Genomic DNA, 25,170 nt, shown 5'->3' on the forward strand with positions numbered 1-25,170 from the left:
GTGTGTGTGTGTGTGTGTGTGTGTGTGTGTGTGTGTATTTGATGGGTGAGGCCAGTTGAGGGGGAAAGAGAGCAGGAGAAGAACTGATTGAAAGAGCTGATTTTTTTTTTTGATGGGGGGAGTGATTTGAGATGGACTTCATTTTATGTGTCTAGGTCCTGGTTAGATCAGTACACCCAGAAAAATACTGGAACTGCAGAACACCAAACAAACCTCAATGCAGATTAAAGATATCTACAGGATGAGCTGACATAGGATATCTGGGTCATAGAAATTGATTATGGAAATCGTAATCTGAACATGCCTGTTGTACTCAAATTTTATCTTGGTCATGAAACTAATTCAATCTCATTAAAGCATAAAAAAAGGAAATGAGATATTAGTCATTACAAAGGTCATTTAGTTTAAAAAATACAGCCAAAAGTTTTCAGTTCACAACCAAAGAATCTTTAAGATTCCATAATTAGGATGAGATATGGACTAGCCAGTTGACTTTCAATTCCTTCATTTGTTTGTTCTGCTAAACACATACAACTATCTAGCAGTAGCTCCATAACTGTGAAAGATCATAATCCTATGAAGAATCTGGTATTACCAATAATATACTGGAGCAACTTTCCATTTGATGAATATATCTTGAGACACCACTCTTTGTTAGCTAAAGCTGTTACCTACTCTGTCTACTCTTATTTGTCATATAGCCAGTCTCAAGCTCATAAGACGCCATAATGATGGTATGATGCTCCCTCTTCTACACTCATGCTTGGCTACTAGAACTCCCTTAAATCTAACTGTCATAGTGCTATATGCCAAAGAGACTAAAGAAAGAAGGAAATAATTACGGCAGGTCTTTTTGTCATGGCAAAGAACTGGAAACTAAAGGGATGGCCATTGATTGGAGAATGGCTGCACAAATTATGGTATATGAATGTAATAGAATAATACTTTGAGTTAAGGAATAATGAAGGGGATGGTTTCCAAGAACTCTGGAGAGACCTGTGTGAACTTTTTATAGGGTGCAGTAAGCATATTGAGGACAACAATTTATGCAATAACAACTTCAGAAGACAAGAACTGATCGATGCAAGAACTGATCACGACTCCAGAGAAACCATGATGAAGAATGTTGCTCCACTTCTTGACAGAGAGGAGATGAACTCAAGGTTCAGAAAGAGATATATATTTTTGGACATGGCCAATGTGGGATTTTCTTGGGTTGACTATGCACATTTGTTTCAAGGGTATTATTTTGCTTTTTTTTTTTTTTAATCTCAGTGTGAGGTGGGTGGCTGGCAAGAGAAAAAATAAATGCATGTTACTGAAAAAGAATTAGCTAAAAAAACAAATGCTTAATTATGTCACTTGTCTCTAAGGAAGGTATTGAAATAAACCAAAAACAGTCTTGTGGAGAATGTACAGCTAAGTTTAGGCCAAATGTCTTGTGTTTATGATTTCCATTACAGTGTAGAGTTAAAGAGAAATTTCAGGTGGGTAAATGGGAAAACTCTCTAGGTTCTCCTTGATGTTTTTTCTCCACACTCAGCAAGATACATAATTTTCCTAGATACACTGTGAATTCCTAACATTTTACTCACAAACTCTCTCTGGAAATCTAATAAAATTAGCTTTATTTAAAGGACTATTAATTATCACTAAATAGTCTAAGGCTTAGAATTCCTCATGCCATTCATTCCCAATATTAGCATAGAAAACTTGCTTCTATATACCAAACAACTTAAAAAAAATAACTGAAAGTCTGAGGATAGAAGGCTAGCTATCCAAAGGTTTTAAAAAGTCTCAGTTCTGATAATTTTCACTTTAGGTTTTTCCACAGAGGTACAAGGCCTAGATGCAAGGAGAGCTCAAATATCTTCTGACTTTGTGGCTTTCAGTTCTGTATTATATCAGACTATAAAGTGAGAATAAAGGACATGAAAAGGGGAAAAAAGCTATACTGTTCCTAGCCCTTTCTCCTCCAGAGAAGAGGGTTCCAGTCACAAATGGAACTCAGAATGTACCAGGAGCTACTAGCAGATGCCTGGGGCTGGATTGTGCTTGACTGTCATCCTGGAACATTTGTATCCTTTCTTCCCACACTAGCCCAGAAGGCATCATTCAACATTCCAAGAGAAGGTGTTCTGATTTCCAAGCCCAGTCAACCAAAACCTCACAAAATGTTAACATCACACTGCAGTTGCAATAAATATTTGATAAGCAATCAATTTACCATGATAGATTGGATGCAGACATTGTTGCGTACAGGTCAGCAGGTCCTTTCCAGTGTCCAAAATAGGAGATGAAAAGTCAAGATTCCTGGGTATTGCTCTCAGTTTTGCCTCAGACACTCTTTGTACAATATTTCAGTTTTGACCTATGTGGAAAATTAATATAATTAAATTTGAATCACTAGGTGCACATGAATTTTCTGAAACTTACATTAATAGGTACTTTGAGGTATGTTACAAGATAAATAGGAAAAAATGCCATAATGTTTGACTATTATTTGCTGTAACATAAAAAAAGCATACCAAACACCTTATTTTGGTGTGTTTTTTGTAACTGACATTATCTCAGATCTAAGACTTTTTTTGTAAGTGGCAGTATAGCATCTTACTCCATCTGTACATAGCAAATCCAAAAGAAATTAGACCAGAGATCTTACCCTGTATATATACAGAAGGCATTCAGAACATATATGCTGACTGAGTCAAATGAATGGAATGAAACCCTGGAGACAAGTATATCCATTTCCACTATATACAAGGTTTCTAGCCAGGAACATTCAAAACATGTTTGTCAAATGACTATTACAACTACTTACTCTGGGAAGTAGTAAACTATCAATATTTTCAGTTTAACTCTTTGGGAAGGAAGCTATATATATATATACACACACACATATATATATATTGCTGAATAATTATTTATTAAGCCCCGTGTCACTGTGCCAGTTACTTAGGAAGTATATATTTCTAAGTGGTTAAACTGAGTCAGACCCTAAATCCTAGTGCTTTGTTGTATGTTAAGAAATTCAGGAGAAGCATTTACTCACTCAGGATGCTGAGTGCCTCTTAAGAGGCCACCAATAAGTAACAAGTGGGAAGTAGTGTACATTGAGCTTTTTAATTTGTTCTTTTAGTAAATTTACAAAATTAAAAGATAAATATTTCATTAGTTGTTGGGGGCTGTGTCAAATTAACATTTAATCTTGAAGAATTCTGACCGCAATGAATATGTTCTTCAGCAGAAGGATGTGATACATATGATGAAGTTTGTCCACACCACTTAATAACAGGATGCATTTATAGTTCATAATTCGTTGGGAGTGATTTCATCGATAGCTTGGCATGAAGCTAAAAAATACATGTCTTTCCCAGGTTATTTATATGTAATGATTTTCAGGTTAGACATTTAATAGCCAACATTGTGTCCCTATCTATATACCTGGAATTTTTCTTAAGATTATTACATTAGAGACTTATTGAAATCATATAACATTTTTATAATGATCTCATCTGAAGTCTTAACAGCATCTACTATGTTATTACACATTTTGGCATTTTAATGAATGTTTCTATATTGCTACTTGAATATTACATATTCACATATCTTACCTTACCAAAGAGATTCTGAGATTTTAAAGGTTAGTGTGACTATCCACAAACCCACCCTTGTGCCAGGGCATATGACTATGGATATATAATGCCCTCGTGGAGAAGTTGAACCAAAAAGAAAAACAAATTCTGTTAGTCTTTAATTTTTAATATAATGTTGACAAAGGCCTGTTATGTGCCTATTATTATTATTATTATTATATTAAAGCAATTGGGGTTAAGTAACTTGCTCAAGGTTACACGGCCAGTTATATATATACATATAGTATCTGAGCCCAGATTCGATTCCAAGTCTCCCAACTCTGGGGCTGGCATTCTTACTCACTGTGCCACCTGGCCGCCCCTGCCTATTATTTTTAAACTCATTAAATTCATTGACTATATTATTAAAGTCCTACTCTGATTCATCACTGTGACATGAAGATGACCCTGGGGTCACAAAAGCTGGCAGGATTGAATGAGCAAAAAAAGCTTTGAAATACAGGCATAGAGAAAGTCTACGCGCCTGCTGTTCAAGAACCAGATGAGCTAAGTCACTATCTGACATCAGAACACCAGGGGATGATTTTTTTTTAACTATGGCATCTTAGGAGATGTATTTTCATTAGTGGAGGGAATATTCACATTGATGAAGTAATACCTCTTACAAAAAATCAATGCATTATCCCCATAGTGATATAAGGGCTAGTGATAGGGACTGTACTTGTGATTTCATTGGTATAGAGAATTCCCAGGGAAGAAAAATCCTTCTACCAAAGCAGGTTAGCACTTTCTCTGCAACTTGTCATCCTGGAGGGTTGCCCAGAGTACTGAGAAATTAATTGACTTGTCCATGGTCAGATATGGCACATACATGATGGGAGATGTTGATGTGAGACAGGACTTGAACCCAAATCTTTCTGACTTTTAGGCTACCACTCTATCTACTGTGCTACTCTGCACTGAGAAATTGACTTGTCCATGGTCAGATATGACACATATATTTTGGGATATAGAGATATGACAGGATTTGAACCCAAATCTTTCCGAATTTTAGGCTACCTCTCTATCTACTGTACCATATGTGTGTATGTATATACCTGTATACACATATACATACACAGTACATATTTCTATCCACACAGTACATATGTGTGCATATATTTATGTAGTATGTATATATAATATACATTATATATAAATTCATACATATATACATACTATATACATGCCTCTTGGACAAAACTGAATCTTGGGGTTTAATCTGGTCATTCAGTATCCACATACAAATCTGACACCAGTTTACATTCTTGTGAATAGACTGATGGTCTCCCTCCCAAATATTACTAATTCAACTCAACATTTATTAACATCCTACAATAACCAATGACTGGCAATAGGTATTATAGAAACATAAATGAACCAACATAGAATTCCTAACTTCAAAAAGTTTAAAATCCAGTTGGGAGGATAACTATGAACATTTCTATGATATGAGAACAAGTTAAGTGCCAGGGGAAGTAATGAGCAATAGGAAATAATTAAGGAAGAAGAAATCAAATCCCACAGCTGATGAAATCAGAGAAGCCTTAAAGGAAAGTTTTTAACTGAGCCTTAAAGAGAAAGATTTCTTATGTATTTGTAGACATAGGGAACAGATAGCACATGATAATGGGACAGCTACTGTTATGGCTTAAGTAGAAGCAGAAGTGATAGGAAATAAGGTGAGAAGAGCAGGTTGGAGTAAGACTCTAGCAAATTCTGAATGCCAGTAAGAGTTTGCATTTCATCGTTTAAGATGTGGGAGGGGCCTGATTCCATATGTGAAACCTAAGTCAGTGAAATGAAAGACTGGGGAGCAATTGGAAGTTTTCTAAAATAGCCCAGATTAGAGATAACTCTTTCAAAATTTTCCATTTTTGCCCCTAGCACCCCTGCTCTTTCAGGTCTCCCAGTTTCATATCCTTGGAGCAATCCTGAACTCCTTAATCAACCTAACCCCATATATTTAAGCAGGTGCCAAACCCTGCTGTTTCTACTTCCTCACCGTTTTTCATCTCTGACCCCTTCTCTCTACTCACACAGTCATCATCTTAGTACAGGCTTTCATCAACTTTTACATAGATCATTACTGCGATGGCTTCCTACCTGGTCTTCCCATTCCAGTCTATCCTCCACAAAGCTGTCAAAGTAATGACCCTTGAGCGCAGACCTGACTCCTCCTCAATGAACTCCAGTGGCTCCCTATTACCTCAAGGTTAAAATATAAGCTTCTCTGCTTATCTTTTAAAGACTTCTAAAAACTAGCTCCAACACACTATTGGGGGGTGGGTGATAGGGTGGGAGGGGTCTATCAGGGTTAAGTGACTTGCCCAGAGTCACACAGCTGGTAAGTTTCTGGGGCTGAATGTGAAGCGGGGCCTTCTTGAATCATGCTCTATACCCTACAGCACTTTACTATCCCTCCAACCTACACTATAGTCTTACTATATACTGCTATCCATCCCCCATTTAATCTAGCCTAGCTGGCTTTCTCTCTGTTCCTCACACAGGGCACTCTATCTCTCATCTTTGTGCCTTTACATTCCTCCCCTATACTTCATAGAATCCCTTTCTTTCAAGATGAGCTCAAGCATCACCTTCTCTATGAAGCCTTTCCTAATCCCCTTAAATGTTAGTAACAATTACCTTATATTTAACTACCTCATATGAATTTGGATTTATTCTCTTTATGCTTATACTATCTAAGCTTACAGATTTATCTGTTATCTACCTGTTCTAATGTAAGATGCTTGAGAAGAGGGAATTTTTCACTTTTGTCATAGGATCAGCATGTGGTAGGTACTTAATAAAGCCCCGTGGATTAATTGATTGATCAATAAGAAAGACAAGAATTAGGGATGTTTTGCTAAGTAGGATTGGAGTTACTGATAGATTTGAGGTGGTTGGGGTTGGTAAGGAGTTGAAAATGACAAGATAACACTGATTTCAAGCCTGAGTTGTTGGGAAAATGGTGGTGCCTTCAACAGAAATAAGGCATCTAAGCAGAAATTCAATGGTGCATCAGTATTGGTGGTACATGAAAATGACTGGAATATCTGGAATTTTTAATCCAATTTTTAGGAGCTCCATCAAAGCCAGAAGGCATGCAATATATGCATGCATGCACACATGCGGATGTACTATTATGTCTATCTGTATGTATGTGTGTGTGTGTATATATATATATATATACACACACACACACACACACACACATATATATACATGTGCACACATACATATATTGAGCCAGAAAAATCTGGATTTAAGTTGTGCCTCTCTCTATATATGCATATATTTATAGCATATTTATATTATATCTCTATAGATATGATAAAAATAGTGATAAAAATATTGATATAAATAACTTGCTGCTCTGTTTGTGCATGAGTCTAGATAAACATGACATCTCTATAAGGCAGGGTATTAATTTTAGCTTAAACTCATATTCTCCACAATTTCCAGGCTAGTTAATCCAAGCTTGGAAAGATCACTTCTCTGGGCTTCACTTTCCCTATCTGTCAAATTGAGGGGGTTATGTTTGATGACCTCTAAGGTCCCTTCCAGCTATAAATATATGCTCCTCCAAACAAAGTTGCTCTTAGGCCCTGATATCTCTCTAGAGACTGACTTTCCTGGCCTTCAGTGTCCCCTTTCCCTCCCCACCACCCCTTTAAAAGAATTTCTGTGTAACTTTTATTTGAATTCTGAGCATGTTTCCTTTATGGCATACAGCCATACTACTTATCCTAGCAAGATGAACTCATGGGACCATTTTTTCCCCCAGTAACTTGTGTATACAGAGATGGATGGAAGTAATCTTTAATTAAGGATTTAAACTTGGATTAAAGGTTATTCATTTTTCCTCCATTCTTCCCTCTCTCTCTCTCCCTCACCCTCTCTTCCTTTACCTATTCCCTTGTCTTCTTATCTCTGAAATATTTCCTGTACATTTGAAGTTCCTCCAGCTGATGATTAGTGGAGACTGACAGTACTTTGCAGCAAAGATCTAAACCAATCATTACAGGAAGATTAATTGGGTTACTTGGAGAGTAGGTGCCAAACTCTTTTCCACATATATGGCTTTTCTCATACTTATTCAGACACCAATAGTCTGTTTAGACTTCACCTTCATAATAGTGGACTACCTACTTCTATTACTTTGGGTAATAGAATACCTTCTCTAGGAAGCTGGTTTAAGCCTATCTCCAACAATAGTTCTTGACCTTGAATTTGACAAAGTCCCTAAAAGGATAAGCAACTGTCTTCATGAATGGTTTAGATGAAGGCTAGCTGTGGGGTTTGGGGGAGGTAGCAGGATAAGGAGGTAGGACAAATGCCCTTCCTGAACCTTTTCCCTGTGCCTATGATTGTACCCTGGATATGCCAGGCTAAAACAAGCCTTTGAACTGGCTTAAGAATTTCTGTGTATTAGACCCTCAGATGAGCACACATTGTGTGTCACCTTGGATACCGGCTCAAGTAAGGCTTGATGTGTTCTTCCTCTGCAACACAGCTGTCATCTTCCTTGCATTAAAGCTCTTCCAAGGGAGTTATTAGCATTCTATTGAGCACATCAGGAATTGCTTAGAGGCATTTATAACAGTGTCTTGACTGCTTTTTTTGATTACTGAAAGCACCTACTTCAGAAATACTCCCCTCTATTCAAATTTCTACAATCACTTTTGTAGTAACCAGAGAAATAGGGGACTACACTTTGCAGGGGTTTCTGCATATGCATTCAATATCTGATGAAAAAAATAATGTTAAAACATTTGAATGTTTTACATTTCATCTTGTTTTCTTCTCAAACAATCTAAGACTTCCTCAGAAATTGCTAAGCAGTGTCGTGAGGAACTTTATTCTTTATTCAAAGGGAAATAAATCAAATTTTCTATCCAGAAGGAAGCATGATACAGTGGAAAGAGGCTCTGAAGTCAGATGACTTAGGTTCAAATCCCACCCCTAGTGTTTACTATCAGGCAAGTCACTTTAACTTTTGGGGTTTCAATTTCATTATTTTTAAATTGAGGTGATCAGTCTAGATGACCTCTAGGGTCCCTTCCACCTCTAGCTCTATGATATTAAATAAGATTGTTTTTATAGGTTTATGGTCAATCCTGAAATTGCCTATCAATAGATTTTCACTCAGCCCTCAACAGGAATATTTCTTCTTAAAGTTGTCTAAACAAAAGAGTTCAGAGCCCTTTCTTCTTTTTTTTTTTAAAGCAAGCATTTCTTGAAAATGAGGTGATTAATGAACATAATTAAGTTTAATGAGCAAAATAAAAATCCTCATCTCAACCACAAATTCAATAATAAAGAAAACCCAGCAATTAAACACCAAATGAGATTACAAACAATTTTATGATAATATTTAAGTAGTATCATATTGTGAGAACTCATGAAATTTTAATATTTTATCTCCCCAGAATCACAAAACTTTTATAATTGGAAAGGACCTCAGTAGCCATCCTTATTGTTGTTCAGTCATTTTCAATTATGTATGATTCTTCATGAACCCATTTAGGGATTTCTTGGAAAAGATGCTAGAGTGGCTTGCCAATTTCTTCTCCAGGTCATTTTACAGATAAGGAAGAGAGGTAAACAAGGTTAAATTATTTACCCAGGGTCACACAGCTAGTAAGTGTCTGAGGCCATATTTGAGCTCAGATCTTCCTAACTCTAGGCCCTATGCCCTATCTACTGCACCATCTAGCTGCCTTCTGGTATAATACATAACTGAAAGAAATTTCCACTATAACTAAATACATTTGAGGATACAGCCTCTACTTGCTTTTTTTTTTTTTAAGCAATTGGGGTTAAGTAACTTGCTCAAGGTTACACGGCCAGGTGTTTCTGGGTGGGTGCTAAGTGTCTGAGCCCGGGATTCGATCCCCAGGTCATCCCTGGACACTGGAGCCGGTGCTCTTACTCGCTGTGCTACCTGGCCTCCCCCTCTACTTGCTTTTTAAAAATTATGTTTACTTATTTTTAACATTCATTGTTTATATTTTGAGTTCCAAATTCTTTTCCTCTCTTTAGTCCTTCTTCCATCCCCTCAGAAGGCAAGCAACATGATACTCATTATGTGTGATCCAACCACTATTTCAAGATGTTCAATGATGCAAAACTCACATCCAAGGCAGCCCATTTCCCCTTCTGGACATTTCTCATTTTTGGAAGTCTGTCCTGACATCAAGTCTAAATTTGTTTCTTTGCAACTTCTGCCCACTGCTCCTGGTTCTGTCTCTGGGGACAAATAGAACAAATTTAATTCCTCCCCTGTATGGCATCCCTTAAATATTTAAAGAGTTATTTGAGTTTTTTCTTCTCCAGGCTAAACTTCCCCAATTCCTTGAACCACTCTTCATATGGTATGAACTCAAGGTCCTTCCACCACCCTGGTTACTGTCTTTTGGATACTTTCTGTGTTTTCATAGTCTTTCTTACACTATGATACCCAGAACTAAATGTATTGCTGCAGAGGCAATCTCATGAGATTCTAAAAGTTCCATCACTTTTTCTATTCCTGGAAACTTTGCCTCTTTCAATGCAATCAAATGTTTGAGGCACTTTTCACAGGTATGGATTAAAGGAAATATTTTATAACAAATATGAATAAAATATCATAGGCAACAGCTTGTTTTTTTTTCTATTCAATTCAATTAATATTAGAAAGAAGTGTTGAATTAATTTAAATTTTTTCCTCATTTTAAATGTATGTCTTCAGTGAATTAAGAGAAAAATAATTTATTTTTCCCTAAGAGAGCCTTTGATTTTCACTTTACATGCACAGATGTACCTAATTATGATTTTTTATTAGATTGCCATCAAATAGTCACACAAGGCACACTAAGTTGCAGTTAGGATCTTTGTCATTGAAGCAAAACAAAAAGGAATTTAAAAGGCTGCAGACCACTATAGAGATGAGCCCCTGTTCATAGTAAGGCCTTAATAAGTGCTGAATTTTACTGAAGTCAAATTCTACTTCCTCCACAAAACCCTCCCTGATCATCCTCCTTCCAATCCACTAGTCCACGACACATATATGTATGTGTATGTACACATACACATGCACTCATACGAACTACATAACAACCTTCAGTTCTTCTGTGTCTCAGAATATGTATGCCGAAAACAAAAAATGTAGGTAAATATGTTCAATGGGGAAGAAGTATCACAAATTCACGCACTATATTTTATGGTTGTATTTTAAGTGCAAAGGCTTGATATTTCTTGATTTGTACTTTATGATGTAGAACTATGTCCTCACAAAACTGTGGACTCAGCTAGTCTGTCTAGCGTACAATTCAAAGATACATGTAAAATGAAAACACAACTTCACTGAAAAGTCATTAATGTCCTTTAATCCTATAATGGACTTGAGCCTAAAGACAAATTGGTTTGACATGGTTTCCAAATTACTCTTTGTATTCCATCCAAGAATCAAATGAGATCCTGTATGTGAAAGCCCTTTGCTAACTGTAGAGTGTTGTGCAAATAAAAGTACTATCATTCTTAATGCTTGGGTGGTAAGCTCATTGCTTAGGTCAGACTACTATGAGGTATGACTTGAAGTGGCAAGAGTTGAGAGGAGAGGAATCTTTGCTGTCCAAATCTCTCTGAATGGCCTGCCATTATCATTCAAGATTCATGCTTTGTGCTAATGTTTTATGTTTAAATAACTTCATAGAATAAACACACTAAATCATGATTATCTTAACTCAAATGACTGCTTCCTAATAACAGCTGGGAAGGAAGGGAGACTCTCAAGAAAAGTACATATAGGGAAGATAAATTTGACAAAGACAGGGTAGGTAAAGAGAATAATCTAGACTATCAGACATGGCCATTGAGTGTAGGATTAAGAGGATCTTTCTTGGTACTAAAAACTGGGAGAAAGGTATTAAAAGGAGAAATGGGAGGCCTCAAAAATGAAGTATCTTCTCCAATTTGGTTAGGCCCAGTCCTAGTACCAATGACTTTTTTCTTTCATTGATGTGTATACTTCCTCCCCTGGTACATAGTGCAACCCTTTTGTATACCTTCACATCCTATGTAATTCCTGCCCATAGCTTTCTAGAATATCTCCATATGAGATCTACTCCAATGTGTCAAATAAACTTTCTTTGATTCTTTTAAATATCTTGGGGATAACAGTACAAATATCTTGGGGATAACAGTACACCAATTGGGATGTCCATCTGTGTTCTTACTAGGAAAATTAATTTAACAAAAGTTTGTTGTTCAATACATACAGGCTTTCCTTCCTTTTCCAGTTATAACTGCCCTCAACAATACTTTCATGATACTTCTCTGAGATATTACCAATTAATTAATAAACAAGCATTTATCAAATTACTTTGCTCCAGATGCTGTAGCTGGGTAAGGTGACAAAAATGAGCAGTCCATACCCTCAAGGAACTTACATTTTATTGAGGGAAATGTGCATACTTATAAGTATATGCAAAATAAATGATGGATCAGTAGCTAGAGGGATTGGGAAAGGTTTCACATTTTAAGTGGCATTTGAACTAAGTTCTGAAAGAAGCTACAGGTTGATAATATATGGCAGCTAATTTTTGCCTCCATCAAATTTTGTCTTTCCACTGCCCTTCTTGAATAACTTATAGTTTCAAATCTTTCCAATAATTGCACCTTTGAGCATCACTAGGAGAATATTGGTTTTAAAGAGATGTCTTTCATAGGCAGCACTACATCGTTCATTTTCCAGATGCAATTCAGCATGATCTTCTCTTCCTACAAATTTGGGACCCTGTTCACTATAGCTTCTTTCCAATGTCAGAATTACAGTCATATTCATCTCATGCATCTCATCTTTCTTGATGGCATTCAGAAAGAAATTGTCTGAGGACAAATCACTATCCTGCTATTATACTTCTATGCTTAATATTCTGCTGAATATTATGCTGGTGGACAAAATTACTTTTGGTAATTGAATAAGAGTATTGAGAAGGGAATCTCATTTTCTGCAGACTTGCCAAAAGCATCTTTAAAGCAACTCTAATAGCACACAGGATGACAGGGTTGGCATGTGCCTCATCCTTTTTCTACATGGCTTTAATTTTTTCCTCTAAGTATGGACATTTTGAAATCTTTTCATTTCTCTTTGGAGGGTGGAAGAATTTGTTATGGTGACATGGATTTAAAATGTCTTTCTTAAATTTCTACCTATAATGATTAATTGGTGCTAGTTATATTTGCTGAATGCTAAACCTCAAACTCTCTCCTCTGTCCAATTACTGTTGAACTTGCCACCTTCCTCCCAGACATCCAGGCTTGCAACCTAGGAGTCATCCTCAAATTCTTCTTGTACTTATCCTTTATGTCCTGTCTGTGTCTAATCCCATAGTTTCTATCTTCACAACATCTCTCATATATGTCCCCTTCTCCACTCACACAGTTGCAATCTTGGTGCAGGCCCTCATCACTTCAATCTCTGGACTACTACATTAGCCAATGGAGTTGTTCTCCATTCCTCAAATCTCTAGTATTACAATCTTCACTTTTCTGGAAAGTAGATCTTTAAGTGGTAGGAGGACTCTCCAGTTTCCATAAAAGACCACTACAGCTGCTTATAAGATACTATAATCAGGTATATGCAAACAGGTAATACAGAACCTGTATATTCACAACTTAAAGTGAAAAACTATTGATCATTTTTAACCAGTGGAATTTTCCCAAAGAGAGTAGGGGAAAATAGGCTAGAACTTTCTCACTCCTGCAGTCTGAAAAGATATCAGCCTTTCTAAAAAGGAAACAAAGCAAAAGAAAACAAGCATAGTTGTATCTTATCAAATAGATTCCTCATTTATTACATAAAAGAAAAACTCATGGCTTCCTGTTTTGTTATTGCAAAGTGAGGTCATGTCACATGACCCATTTTAATAGGCTGTAAGGATGGTCTGTTTGTGAAAATATGATTTATGGTGCTATTTGTACTCTGTACTTTATCATCTCAGCTACTTTCAAAATCATAATTACATTGATATTTACAGTTTGATTTAATGCTAGCAACAAACCTATCAACAAGGAAATAACTTTATTATTTCTAGGACACCTCTAAGGTACTATAATTGCAACGGACTTGCCAAAGAACATGCAGAATTTAATTCTGTAAAGTGCTTCAGAACCAAAAGAATGGGAGAAAAGGATCAGATCTGTGATTTCATTGGTATAGAGAAATGACAGGGGAAGATGTTTCCTCTACCAAATTAGTCTGCATCTTCTCTTCAATTTAAAATCATAGAGAATTGCCTAGGGCACCAAGGTTAAGAGATTTGCCCAGGAAAACTCAGCTAGGATGTGTTAAGACTTCCTGACTGTGCAGTCATCTCTTTATCCATTACATCAAGCTGCCAAGATAACAGAAAATAAAAATAATCACCATTTAGAAGGCTCTCATTTTAAATAGAGAAGTAAAAAAAAGAAGGGTCCAATTCCTTTGTTCAAGTTAGTTAATTTAAAACATTTTGATTAAATTCTTTCATTCTCATTCTAATTTGATATTTCATTATGCCAAGGCGGTGATCTAGGGTTCTATAAAGCTAGAAAGACAAACTCTGACACAGTGATGGCCTATCCAAGGACTAGCCCAAGTTGAGGTGGAAGGCTTGTCACCAGATTGGCTGCAGGATCACATATACATACATACATATGTATGCATATATAAATTACAGTTCTTTGAGGTACATACCTAAATTGCAAAGCTAGATTATGTCACAGGTTTTATGTTATCTAAATGATGGAAAATATCTAAATGATTGGAAAAGCATCAGTTGCTCCTTGGTATGCCTTGGGAAGTGGTAGGTTCCTCTTCCCTGGAGACCTTCAAACAAAACCTGGATGGCCATTTCCTGTTGTGTTTCAGTGGAGATTCTCCTAGGACTTTGGGTTGGATAAGACAGAACAAGGTTTCTTTCAATTCTAAGGCTCTGTGAAAAATCACCCTGCAGGTATACTCTTTAATATACGATCTGTCCTACAGCATACTTTTAGGTACAGCTAAGTGGTGAGGTGAATTAAGCCTGAACTTGGAATCAGGAAACCCTTGAGGTCAAATCTGGCTTTAGATATTCAATAGCAACATGTGACCATGGGCAAGTTGCTTAATCTCTTGCTGCCTCAATTTCCTCATCCACCTCTCAGGGCTGTAGTGAGAATAAAATAAGATTATGAGTTCAAAGCACTTTGCACACATTAAAGTATTATATAGATTCTGTTGTTGTTGTATTGTTGTTATCATCCAAATGAGAAAGACAAAACTTTGGTGATTCAGTCATCCCAAAATTGACTTTATCTTAAAGCTGAAAGTACAGAATCACAATAATACTAAAGTCAAAGAAATCACTTCATTGTATTTGGTGCCTTCATATATCCATAAACACAGATCTTTGCTTTAGGATATTTACATAGAGATGCATATACATATCTATATATATGAATAAATTTAAAAGTTAAATACTGAACAAAATATCTATCAATCACTCAGTTTTTATTAAGCACCTACTATGTGTCTGGGGGGGTATGCTAATGTATATTTTTTATTATTGGTTATTTGCATTTCAGGTTTCTTGGGTTGTCCAAGTTCTTTGTTTCTCGAACATCTATGGAAAAACCAAGGGTTCTAGCTGATGATGTGGAGAGTCCTCATTTGTTGAGGTGTCAAGATGTGTTGCATGATCTTCTCAAAAGAATACAGAATACCAACTCAGAACATCTCCAACCCAAGCAAAGGCATCTATTGAGAATTATGCTTCTCAGCAGTCAGTTAGGCTCCTTAGAGGAACTAGCAGTTTAGCAAAGCAAGACAGGGATTTTTATAGAGCAAATGATGTCATTAGCATAACAGAATACATGAATATTAAAATACAGGAGGGATTTACTAATATGGGGAGGGGTCATAGCCTTGGTGGAGCTGCTGATATAGCTACCTAGAATTCATCCAGAAAAGCCCAAGGGGGTAATGGGCATTAATATATGATAATCATATTAGAATAAGCCTCTCTACATCAAGTCCACCTAAAAGACAGTTTTTGCTATTACTGTGCAGGTATCCCCTTAGGGAAAGTCCCTTTTGTGAATTAGTGGTCAAATATCCTGCTCAGCCTCTTGTTGGTGCTGCTTTCTTATTGGCTGGCTCTTGTGGTCTTGTCTAAAACTAGACAGATGTGGTTGAGTTTCTGAACACGTCTGATGTTCTGCTGAAGCACACGAGGAAAGATGGGAGATTGGGGATGGGGGCAGTGGCTAGATTCCATCAATTTGTTTCTTTGTTTTATATGATTTTACTGAAACTTAAAAAAAAAATCAAGGTCAGGTCTCAAAGATCATTCTGCCATACCCACATACATGTGCATAATGAACCTTCCTTTGAAATAAATAAATAAACTACAACAAAACAATCCAAAACAATGTTTGTATGCCTCATTCTGCACCCTTGGTCCTATTACCTACTTTACCATCAGTCCTCTTAAATAATTCTTTATGACAACATCTGAGAGAGTTGTGAAGTCTTTCAAAATTTTTTCTCTTCACTCTTCTGAAATGAATGATGCTTTTTTTTTAATGAGAAAAAAAAAACAGTGGCAAAGAAAGAAACCCAAGATAATAAAGTCTTTTGGTTGGAATATAAAAATCTTGCCATGAAGCTCACTAGTTAAAGAGGTACAAAAAGCAATGTAGAGAGAGGCATTAAACGGGGAATATTTTCAGCTGGACAGTCTGGAAAACTGCTCTTGCAAAACTTGCATGAGCCTATGGCATGAATTATGCATCACATCAGAGTCTCATTTGGTAAGCACACTGACCTCTGCTATTTCCAGGCTGGTATCCATTGTACACTCAATTAATCAGCAGAGAAATTAGCATGGTAGGTAACAGATGATATTAGAATGAGAGACAACAAGGTGAAAACGCTTAGCAGTTTTAACATCTAAAAGCATGGAATCCTGTTTTAAATGAAAATGAAACTGAGAGGGGGGGAGGCTTTCCTTTTATTGGTTTAAATATTTCAGATTAAGCTCTCTGTAAAGGAAAAGAGGGATCTCTTTCTAGTTCAAACTATAATAGGGATGGGAGAATTAAACTGCCTTTTCCCTCAATTTTTATTCTACTCCAAAGGCTGGTTCAAATAAAAAATGATTCAATCAACACAAACCATGCATATAAATTGAGTATTGCAGTCCTCAGAAATAAACAAATCTAGAAACCCATCAGAGGAGTATACTGACAACATAATGTCAAGGAGCAACTTAATCTCAGATTGATAGCTGGGTATTGTTCAGCATGGTTGAAAAATAACACATGCATGACATGGCACTCGTTTTGCTGGAATTTATTATTTATTTTATAGGGAATCAGTTAATAGCTTCTCATAAATAAAACAATTTGTTTTGGTAGTTTTCCATATACACTATGCATTTCCATTTTTTTTTTAAAGCAACTAATAACAAGAAAATGGAGAGAAATTCCTTCCCAGGAAGACTGAAAACATTAATCATTACTTTCTTACTAAAATGGTTCTGTGATCTCATCCATGGAGATACTCTGTCTATCAGTTTAAATTAAAATACAATCCTGCCTTCTTATCCTGTGCAATTCTTGACTCTATCTTCCCATACATATACTCTAGATTTTTCTACCCAAAGGGCTAAAGGGGATCTTCTGACTCAATGCTTTGTGGATACCACTGTAGTACTTTGTTCTTTTTGTTCAGTCCTGTCCTACTCTTTGTGAGCCCCATGTAGGACTTTCTTGGCAAAGATACTGGAGTAGTTTGCCACATCTTTCTCTAGCTCATTTTTACAAAGGAGGAACTGAGACAAACAGGGTTGAGTGATTTGCCCAGGATCACCTAGCTAGTAAGTGACTGAGGCCAGATTTGAACTCATCCTGATTTTAGGCCCAGCACTCTACCAATGTGCCTCCTGGCTGCCCCCCAATGTAGCACTCAGGCTATTCATTTATTCTTCTCTCCAATAATATCTTTCCTTACCACTTCATGATCAGTTCACCTCCTTTTTGCAATGATATGTTCACAATGTCTTCTATGACATTTACAACTCAAGTCATCTTCAGTAATATGATGTGAAAACTATACATACACACTATCTTCCTATTGCCTTTTGGGGTACCTAAAACATCAATTCTTTAAAGCTCATAGCATTCTGTGATTTTCTAGTGTGTTTTCTTTCTAAAAGAAGCCATTATGGAACATCTTGATGCAAGTGTCTTTCTTCCAATCTATCCTCTATTTTGGGCAGCTAGCTGACACAGTGGATAGAATGATGGACAAGGCATTAGGAAGACTCATTTTCCTGAATTCAAATCTGGCCTCTGAAACTTACTAGCTGTGTGACCCTGGGCAAGTCACATAACCCTATTCGCCTCAGTTTCCTCATCTGTAAAATGAGCTGGAGAAGAAAAAGGCAAACCATTCCAGTAGTTTTGCCAAGAAAACCTCAAATGGAGTCACAAAGAGTCAGATACAACTGAAAAGAACAGAACAACAATAACATCCTGTGTCTACCTTGTTTGTACTGTGAGTTCCCTGAGAACAGTAACCCCCCACCCCCCTTCTCTTAGCACAGACATACAGAATAGATAACAATTCATTGACAATCAGGGTTCCTTTGATCTTTTTTTCACTTGTTTGGTGAACCTTCTGAACCTCATTCTAGGCATCACCCCTGGTAATTTGACCAAATGGCTCCTAGGAATGTAACTAAATGTATACATATGTAAAAGTAATTGTATGTAAAGCATTTTACTTGTAGCACCCAAGGCCAAGGCTCAATTTATAAATCATTTGAGACTTCTTATGAAGCAGCTACATGGTACAATGCATATAGCTTTAGACTTGGAATAAGGCAAAGCAAAGAGAGAAAGAACCCACTGATTTTCTCCTGAAAGGAAAAGTCTCATAACCAAAATTTAGAGTTTCCACATTAAAGAAAAAAATGCTACAAGAATCCAGAAAACAGCTCAAGTGTCAAGAAACTATAGTCAGGATTACACGTGCTTCTACTACAAACAAGAGGAGATCTTATAATATTTGAAAAGATAAAAGATATGGGTTTAGTGTCATTTTACAGGGGGAAAATACATCTTTAATGTAATGAAGGACTTTCAAGCATTTCTGATAGAAAGATCAGGGCTGAGTATAAATGCTGAAATATAAAACAAGAGTCAAAAAAACCCCAGAAAGGTAAATTTATTTGAGCAACTGGAAGAAGCTGTTTGATGACTGAGTGCTAACATTCTAATAACTAGAGAAGAAACAAGTATGTAGTCAAAACTAAAGATATTGACAAAGTTAAATAAGAAAAAGGAGTGATCCTCTAGGTAGATTGGCTATGTTCCAAAGGTTTAAAGATGGAAAGGATAATTCATTGAATATACTATTCTAGAAAGGTGAAAGATTAGTGTGGTAGAACTTGTTGTTTCTCATGATTGGAGTACTGAGTAAATATGGAGAAGGGGTGGAAGAGTGGGCTTCAAATGACCCTCACTCAAGGACTGAACAAACAAGTAGGCTTTGGAGAGAGAAGCATGTTAAAGGGAGGATAATACTAGGAAGACAAAAGTCATAAGCAAAACCAAGTTCTTAATCCTAAGAAAGGAATTAAAAGGTGATGGGGAGAAAAAAATCTAGAATCTAAAGAGGCGCTACCTTGGAGTACTTCTTGAACAAATGGAGAATGGCTAAACAAATTGTGATATAAAAATACACTGAAATATTATTGGGATCTAAGAAATAATAAAAGGGATGATTTTTGGAGAATCCTGTATAGTATGAATTGATGTGAAATGAAAATATTTGAACTGTCAGAACAGTTCATATAAGGACTCTAACAGTATAAAGAAAAACAACTTTGAAAGACTTTACAAACCTAGATAAATGCAACTAGTATCCTCAGAGTGCCTAGATGGAAACTGTAACACACACTCTTAGTGAAGAAAGAGATACATTTTTGGACATGATCACTATGCAATTTTGTTTGATTTATTCATTTTGTTTGACTATGCCTATTTGTTAAGTGAGTTTTTTTTTTCTTTCTCAAGGTTTTTAATGGGGATGGGAGTTGTAGGGGGAAAAGTGCTAGCAATAGAGATGTCCAGAAAAAAAAAAGAAAGAAAAAAGAAGGCGGCCAATGAAACAATTTTTAGGATATACAGAACAAAAGTTTAGAAGAAAGCACTTATGAGCAGGACGGTTTTGAAAGTAACATTTTTATAAAACAAAATGCATGAAACAGTCAGTTTCATATGTATGTATTGAAATGCTCTTTCTCTTTAAGTTCAGAATAAAAAGAATTTTTAAGTGACTATAAATCACCCCTATCAGATTGGTTAACATGGTAGAAAAGGAAAATGACAAATGCTGGAGGGGATGTGGAAAAATTGGAATACTAAAGCACTGTTGGTGGGGTTGTGAACTAGCCCAACCATTCTGGAGAACAATTTGGAACTTTGTCCAAAGGGCTATAAAACTGTGCTTTGATCCCATAATACTACTGCTCATTCTTATTGTTGCTTGTCCTTCATTCTTGAAGAGGATCATGATGTCATGAGTGTGATGCCATGACATGAAAGAATTGGATTTAAGGGATGGAGGGCTGTGGAAAGTCCCCAGTCTCACTTTCTACTCCAGAGCTGTCTGGATCCAGTGGCCAGATACACATCAGAATGATTGGAGATGAGCCCAGATGCCCTGGAAGACCTTGACCTTTTAAAGCTAAGGTCTTTAGCAAGTCTCAGTTTGACTGAAGTAATGCCCATTCAGTGATTAAGGCTAGGTAAAAAATGAGGCAAAGAATGGCCTCTTCAGCCTAGTCTGGAAAAAAAAAAAAGATAAAACTGGGAGTGAAAGACCTTCAGGGTTTCTTGCCAAAATGGAAACAATTTCTATTTACATTCATTCTAAGTCAATCAGGGCCCAAAGAATGACCAAGTAGGGTTTGTTAGGGACCTACTGTTGGCCCATCATTGAGAGCCAGAGTGATTTGGGTTTAAGGGTTGGTCCTTAAGAAAGAAATCTGCCCTATAAATCCAAAGATATCTTGGGATGTTTCCAAAGGGAAAGAAAGACAGATTAGAAAGACAGATAGAAAGGAAGGAAGAAGGAAGAAAAAAAAATGCTGTATTACTCAACTGGCCAGTTCCAGTTGGGTTCCCCGTGGGGCAGCTCCTACTACTCACAGGATTGTTTGTCCTTCCTTCTCTTCAAGGACCATGACATCATGGAAGTGAAACTAATTCACCTGTATGTCATACTATTAGTCTGTATCCCAAAGAAATTTTTAAAAAATAGAGGTGGGGAGTGAAGGGACAAATTTGCATAAAAATTTTACAGCAGCTCTTTTTATGGTGACAAAGAATTAGAAATTGATGGGTGCCCATCAACTGGGGAATGACTGAACAAGTTGTGCTATAGGATTGCGATGTAATGCTATTGTGTTATAAGAAATGATGAGCAGCATGGTTTCAGAAAAACCTAGGAAGATTATATGAACATATGCAATTTAAAACATCCACCGCCAGAGAGACAACTGATAAAACTGAGTGCAGATTGAAACACACTTTCTTTGCTTTATTTTTCTTGTCTTTTCTTGTATTGTTCTTGTATTTTCTTCTGCAACATGGATAATTTGGAAATGTTTTGCATGACTTCACAAGTATAATCAATATCATTCATATTCCTTGCTTTCTTGACAGGTTGGAGGGAGGGAGAGAATTTGGAACCAAATTTTTTTAAATCATTACATTTTTTTACATGTAACTGGAAAACAATGAAGTAAATAAAAAAATTAAAAGTGACTATGCAAGAGGGGAAAAAATTACTGGTTTGGAACTCGTGGGACTTGGGCTCATAGCCCAAATTTGGTGCTTAGTTTAACTTTGGTCAAGTCATTCAAAGTCTCTGAGTTTTAATTTCCTCATTTATAAAATGAAGCATCTGGACTAGAAGATTTCTAAGGTATCTTCAGTGTTGGATCCTATGATATATTATAACCTAAAAAGGACAGTTCTACAGCATACTCTGGAAAATGAATCCAGTGCACTTTACTGTTCTAAATGGAAAACTAGTTGGAAAAACTATTCTGTAAGAATAAAGTGTATAGGTAAACTGAGTTGCCTAAATAGCACATGAGGAATAAAGTGGAACAAAAACCTAGAAACAAACTAAAAAAGTGGGGGAAAGTGGAAAAAAACAACTTGCAATTCAAGGTACTCCCTTCACTGAATACAAAGAAAAATCAGCTTAAATTGCTAGAAGTACAATTTAGGTTAACAAAGATGAACTTTTTTTTTCTTATCCTACTTTCTTCCTGCTTACATAACTTAAAAAAAAACCTGAATGGACCAGAAATTTTCCTTTGAGTAAATTTGCCTCACCAGTGCAGTTAGGTAACTCTTTTGAAAGGTATAGTCTTAGAGAGTTGCCTGAGGCCCAGGAAGCCCATTAAGTAGCAAAACATAACCAAGTTTGATCCCAAGGAGAAATGAGGAAATGTATCTCTTTGGTTAGGGGGAAGGGTGGTCTGGTCCCATGGGTGGAGGCCACTGCATATACTTTCAGACTTACTTAATGTGTTGTTTAGGTTTGCAAAGTTGCTTTTTTCACCACTACTATCCCCCCTTTTTTAAAAAGAAGACTTTTTTGGGGTATGGGAAGACACACAGACATTCTCTTTCTATACACATGCATATATATACACATACACATGTACACATATCTACAAGTATACATATACATATGTCAAGTCCTGAAATAAATAAAGCCATAAGTTGAAAAGTAAAGTGTCTTTAATTGAGATAAGAAGGTAGCAAACATGCCACTCTGGGGGACGTCTAGTGGATTTCCCAACTCCAAGACCAATGCAAAAACTTCTTATAACTTTAGAAGGAGAGGGAGAGGAGGCAGTATGAGGTAGGAAGGCCTGGTCACAAAACCTCAACAGACCTTGGCAGTCCAGGAAAGGAAAGCCATTTCATTCTGCTGCCCTTCACGGTATGAAGCGCAATGGAAGGGGCAAGGACACTAGAAGCTGAGATCCAGCTTCAGATGGGCTCCTTACAAGGCAACATCCCTAAGTGGAAAGACCTAGGTTGTGGTTCAGCTCAACTTAATCAAGAGAAAATATCTTAAGAGTAGGGATGTAAGGGCATTACTGAAATTCTGACACTATAAGGATCATTAAAAGGAGTGGCAGTCCATCTGGTATTCACAATTTCTGTCATCATATTAATAATTTTCTATCACAGACATGCATTATGTATATATACATAGATATGTGTATGCATGTATGTGTATAGAGAGATATGTATACCCATATACCTGTATATCCACATATACACACAGTGTACTAAAAGTTTTAGTGTATTTTCAAGCTAATATGTATTTATGCATATACATATTTATACATATGTACATATGTGAAAATGAAGGTGATATAAAAACAAAAGATATCAGTAATATTTTTAAACAACTCATTGCATAATAGCTGTAAAAATATATTGAAAGAGGGAGTTTTATTACTTTACCAATGAAATCACAGGTCCTGTCCAACTATTGGGGAAAAGCTGGTAGAAGTCGGGGATGGTATGGACACAATCTCTATAGCCTTGGATTTCACACTATCTTTATGGACAAGATAAGTGAAATGTGGGTTCATTGCTAATATTCCTAGGTAGATTCTTGAAGTTATTGAATGATTACAGACAAAGAGGAATTATAATGAATATGTATGCAAAAAGTCTAAATAAAATACTAACTAAAAGATTACAGCAATATGCTATAAAGATCATACATTGTCATCAAGTGGGATTTATACCAGGAATGCAGGGATGGTTTAACATAAAGAAAACTTTTAACATAATTGATTATATCAATAATAAAAATTAAGAAATTATATGATTATATCAATTAACAATTTATGGTCACATGAAAAATGCTCTAAAGCATTATTGATTAGAGAAATACAAATCAAAACAATCTTGAGATATCTTGAGAGATATACCCATACCAGATTGGCTAAAATGACAGAAGAGGAAAGTGACAAATACTGGAGAGCATGTGGAAAAATTGGGATGCTAATTCATTGCTGGTGGACTTGTGAACTGATCCAACTATTCTAAAGAGCAATCTGGAATTATGCCCAAAGTGTTATAAAACTACCTGTGCCCTTTGACCTGGCAATACCACTACCCAGTCTATTTCCAAAAATGATTAAGGGAAAAAGGAAAAGAACCTATATGTTTGAAAATGTTTATAGCAGCTCTCTTTGAGGTGGTAAAGAACAAAATTGCAGGGATGCCCAATAATGGGGAATGGTTGAACAAGTTGTGGTGTATGATTGGGATAGAATACTATTGTGCTATAAGAATTGATTTAGCTCAATGATCTTAGAAAAACATGGGAAAACCTCCACAAAATAATGAAGAGTTAAACAAGCAGAACCAAGAGAACATTGTATACAGTAACAGTAATATTGTTTTAAGAGCACCTTTGAGCAAATATTAGACTTCTATAAATACCCAAATTAACTATAAAGGACATATATAGATAGATGTCATCTGCATGCAGAGAAAGAATTAATAAATAGAAATATGTATAGAACAATTATATATGTATATGTGTGTGTATGTATACACACACATATACACACACACACCTATTTGTGTCTAATGGTAGCCATCTCCAGGAAGGGGATTTATATGATAATTTTGTTGTGTATTTGAAAGGGATAGCAAGTTGTATACAGTAGATTTATAGTTTCATATGTAATCATCTTTGTTATGGAAATGCTTATTTTACTCCATAAATTAAAAATTAAATTTTAGAAAAAAAAAGAATGAAGACTGACTTTGAGTGAAATCTATAATGAATTGTCTCAGGAATCTATACTTGACAAGAATGCCATTTCTTTCTCCCTTGAAGGGTGAGGGAGTGGGACCCAGCCAGTTTCTCTTCCTCCCTTCTAAGATTTTACAATTTCATATCTACTGGTGAGTTCACAGGAGGTGGGGAGTAAACTGTTGACCCACAGCTTGAGGGCATAGCCTTTATCTTCCCACATAAGAAGCAAACATTGTTCTTTCAGTTCCCTGCAAAGGTTAGAAGACAGTCATAATGTTCTCTACTTGATTAAAAGCACATATCAAGGTCTGCAACAATGGGGACATTTTACTTTACTGCTTTATTAAGAATCCAGTATGGCATTACTTCCTACTTGCCTTCTGGGAGAATACTTACTAAATCTCCATAAGGAGAAATGGTGGACATCTTTAAGTAGATTTGTTATTTAATTTCATGGGACAGTTTAGATTTAGAGGATCCCAGAGCTGAAGGAATCTTAAGGGTCATCTAGGACAACTCCTCATTCAGAGACTTGTCTTACTTCTGTAATATCTGCACAAGCGGTATCCCGCCTCTACCTGAGCCTTTCTTCAAGTACAAGGACATCTTATTTCATGAGACGGTTCATTTTAGTAAAAGTGTTTGTTT

The 25,170-nt window shown here is 36.3% G+C and overlaps 1 protein-coding gene across 5 annotated transcripts in view; it reads right to left on the bottom strand.

Moving 5' to 3' along the window:
• OXR1 (oxidation resistance 1) overlaps positions 1-25,170 on the bottom strand; it is a 592,053-nt gene that overhangs the window by 495,750 nt on the left and 71,133 nt on the right. For all 5 annotated transcript variants that reach the window (XM_069081337.1, XM_069081335.1, XM_069081336.1 and 2 more), the window contains one exon: positions 2,228-2,371. In XM_069081337.1, the coding sequence (XP_068937438.1) occupies positions 2,228-2,250 (23 nt within the window). In that variant the 5' untranslated portion in view covers positions 2,251-2,371. The remainder of the gene's footprint in view (positions 1-2,227; positions 2,372-25,170) is intronic.

The sequence above is a fragment of the Petaurus breviceps genome, unplaced genomic scaffold (assembly GCF_028583685.1).
Source record: "Petaurus breviceps papuanus isolate PSGF00001 unplaced genomic scaffold, PetGlider_PUasm1.0 98, whole genome shotgun sequence".
NCBI classification, from domain to species: domain Eukaryota; kingdom Metazoa; phylum Chordata; class Mammalia; order Diprotodontia; family Petauridae; genus Petaurus; species Petaurus breviceps.